Source organism: Pteropus alecto, unplaced genomic scaffold (genome assembly GCF_000325575.1).
Source record: "Pteropus alecto unplaced genomic scaffold, ASM32557v1 scaffold161, whole genome shotgun sequence".
Taxonomy (NCBI): domain Eukaryota; kingdom Metazoa; phylum Chordata; class Mammalia; order Chiroptera; family Pteropodidae; genus Pteropus; species Pteropus alecto.
In genome coordinates this window covers 8,015,949-8,018,387 of record NW_006432943.1, presented here as the reverse complement: position 1 = coordinate 8,018,387, position 2,439 = coordinate 8,015,949, and the positions used below count along the sequence as shown (strand labels likewise).

At 61.8% G+C, this 2,439-nt stretch overlaps 1 protein-coding gene across 1 annotated transcript; it reads right to left on the bottom strand.

Moving 5' to 3' along the window:
- Window positions 1-6: 6 nt before the first annotated feature.
- SOWAHB (sosondowah ankyrin repeat domain family member B) lies at window positions 7-2,307 on the bottom strand (the record flags this gene model as incomplete). The annotated part of the gene is made up of 1 exon (XM_006907669.2): window positions 7-2,307. A coding segment is annotated over exon 1 (2,301 nt), but the record flags the coding sequence as incomplete, so codon positions are not given.
- Between the last annotated feature and the right edge of the window lie 132 nt (window positions 2,308-2,439).

Sequence of the window (2,439 nt, the reverse complement as noted above, 5' to 3'; positions counted from 1 at the left end):
TGGAGTGGGGAATTTCTCATACTGGTTGGCCAATTTCCATTTGCTATGCTGACTTTTGAGTAGTGCAGCAAAGGAAGTCTTTCGGGAGATATTTCGAGATATTTCCCGACTCTTGACCTTCCGGGTGGGGGAAGAGCTTCGAACTAAGGAATAGACAGGAAAAATAGGCTTGCCTCGAGGTGCTCCCAGTAGCTGCCATATCTCCCCAGAGGTATTACTGGTCAGATACTGCCATGGCTTCTTCCCACTGCTGTCCCGGACATTCACCCGAGAAGCCAACCTTTGCACTAGCAATTTCATGACTCCTTGGTGGCCGTGAATGGCTGCAAGGTGCAGAGGGGTATAGCCACAACTGGACTTCACATTTACATCAAGAGCAATTCCTGCTTTCTGGGCCCCTGAGACCAAGTCCTGAAGTGCCCTGAGGTCACCATGTTTGGCTATCCAGTGCAAAGCCGTATATCCAGTTAAGAAGTCCTTGTGCAAAGCCAGTTGGGGATCCTCCCAGAACAAAGTTAACACCTGGATCCAAGAGCCAGTGGCAAGCTTCACAATCCATTCATGTTCCCTGGCATCTAGGGGGACGAGGGATGGCTTGTGCTCAGAGGGTCTGTGGGGAACCAAGGCTGTAGGCTCCTCTCTACTTGGGGCCCACAAGCTGTGCAGGCGACTTCTCTCAGCAAGAGCAGCTTTAATGTCAGCAGGTTTTGGTGTCAAAGCAGCATCCACCCTGGGGCTGGACATCGCTCCTGCCTTGGAGGGTTTCCTGGATCGCGGTGGGCGCCTACTCCTTTTCAGCAAGTCCTCCGCAAGGCACTCCTCATCAGAGGAGGACAATTTGGTTCTCTCTGCCCGAGAGCCCCTCCTGAGGGACCTCCTAAATTTGGGAGCTGGCCAAGGCAAAGGCTCCTGGGGGTGGCCTACAAGGCCATTAGCCCTTGTTGGGACCTGCTGAAAGGTGTGACCATCTCTTCTGTTCCTGAGGCCCTGAGGGCTCCTGCTGGAGTTGACCTCCTTTAGAGAAAGGTCCCCAGCTGGATTCCTGAGCTTTCTCCAATCTGGGGTTCCCAGGGCAACGTGCAGCCCTTCTTCAGAACCCCCAGGGGACTCTTTGGGCCCACTGCTGCTTTCCTCACTGCCGTGGCTCTCTTGGTCCACAAAGTCATCCAGATCTTGAAGGGACAGCTGACAGCGAATGCTACGAAAGACTGTCAATGGAGAGTCCCCAGGCCAGGATTCAGAAACAGGAAAATGAGAATGAGAGGGAAGAGTGGGGTCTACCGTCGCTGAGTTAGGGTCCAGGCCCCAGAAGCCCAGCTCCGAGGGGAAGTTGTCTGGCAGCACCGACCAGGCTCTGATGGGGCCCTGGTCCTGGGGGATATGAGGGTGTCTGGCCACCCATTCTTGAGTGCGCTGATGCTGCTGCTGCAGGGTCGAATAATGCAGATCTCCCGGAGTCAAAAGCTCCGGCGGATCTTCAGCGGAAGGGCGGGACTGGACGGCAGGCGGGGAACCCTGGCTCCCAGTAGCACCGACGGTTGGAGAAGGCGAGAGGGGCGCTGCCAGCTCCCGCGAGGGCTCAGCGGGCGCGCCTTCCAGCTCCTGCCTGGGAGCCCCGCGGTCATCCAGGGCAGCGGAAGCCTGCGCGGGCTCCTCCCCAGCGGTGGCGCGGTCGGGAAGTGCCCCCAGGCCGTTCTGGAGACATTCCCAGCAGCAACGGCCCTGCGCCTTCGCCGCCGCACACCTCGCTCCGACCTGGGCAGCTGCCGCTGCAGCCGCGGGCACCAGAGCCCTGTGGCTGGAGCTGCCTCTTCTCCCGCCGCCTCCCAGGGCCGCCTCCTGGGCGCCAGTGGCGGGGAGTCCATTGCAACCTGCGTCGGCTGCTGGGGCTGCGGCACCTGCTGGCTCCTCCTCCCGCTCCTTCTCGCGCCGCCGCCTCCTGGGCTGCTGCGGCGGCGGCGGTGGCTCCCCACCGCGCGCGCCCGGCGGGGAGCGGGGCGCAGCTCTCCCTGCAGGGGCGGCGGCCACCGGCGGGTCGCGGGGGCGCTGCAGCCCCTCCTCCCCCAAAAGGTCCCTGTACCTCCTCTTGAGTACCACGAACTTGGTGCCGTCGGGGTCCTGGCGCACTGCGGCGACCGAATTGACAAAGCCCTTGAAGAGCTCGCGGCGGCGCTGGTGCTGGCCGGGGGACGCGTCCGGGTCTCGGAGAAAGCTCTTGAAGTGGCTCAGCAAGGCGGCATTGGTCACTCGGCCCCCAGCCTGGCACAGAAAGTCCAGTAGTGCCTCCTGGCTCAACTCCCGGGCCATCGCTGCCTTGTCGTCACCTGGCCGCGCGGTTTCTGTGTCTCGCCCTCTTGTGCTCTCCCCCGCCAGCCGAAACCTTGGCCTGCTGTGTGTCACCTGCGCCCGGGGCGGCGCCGCCCGCCTCCATCAGCCGCG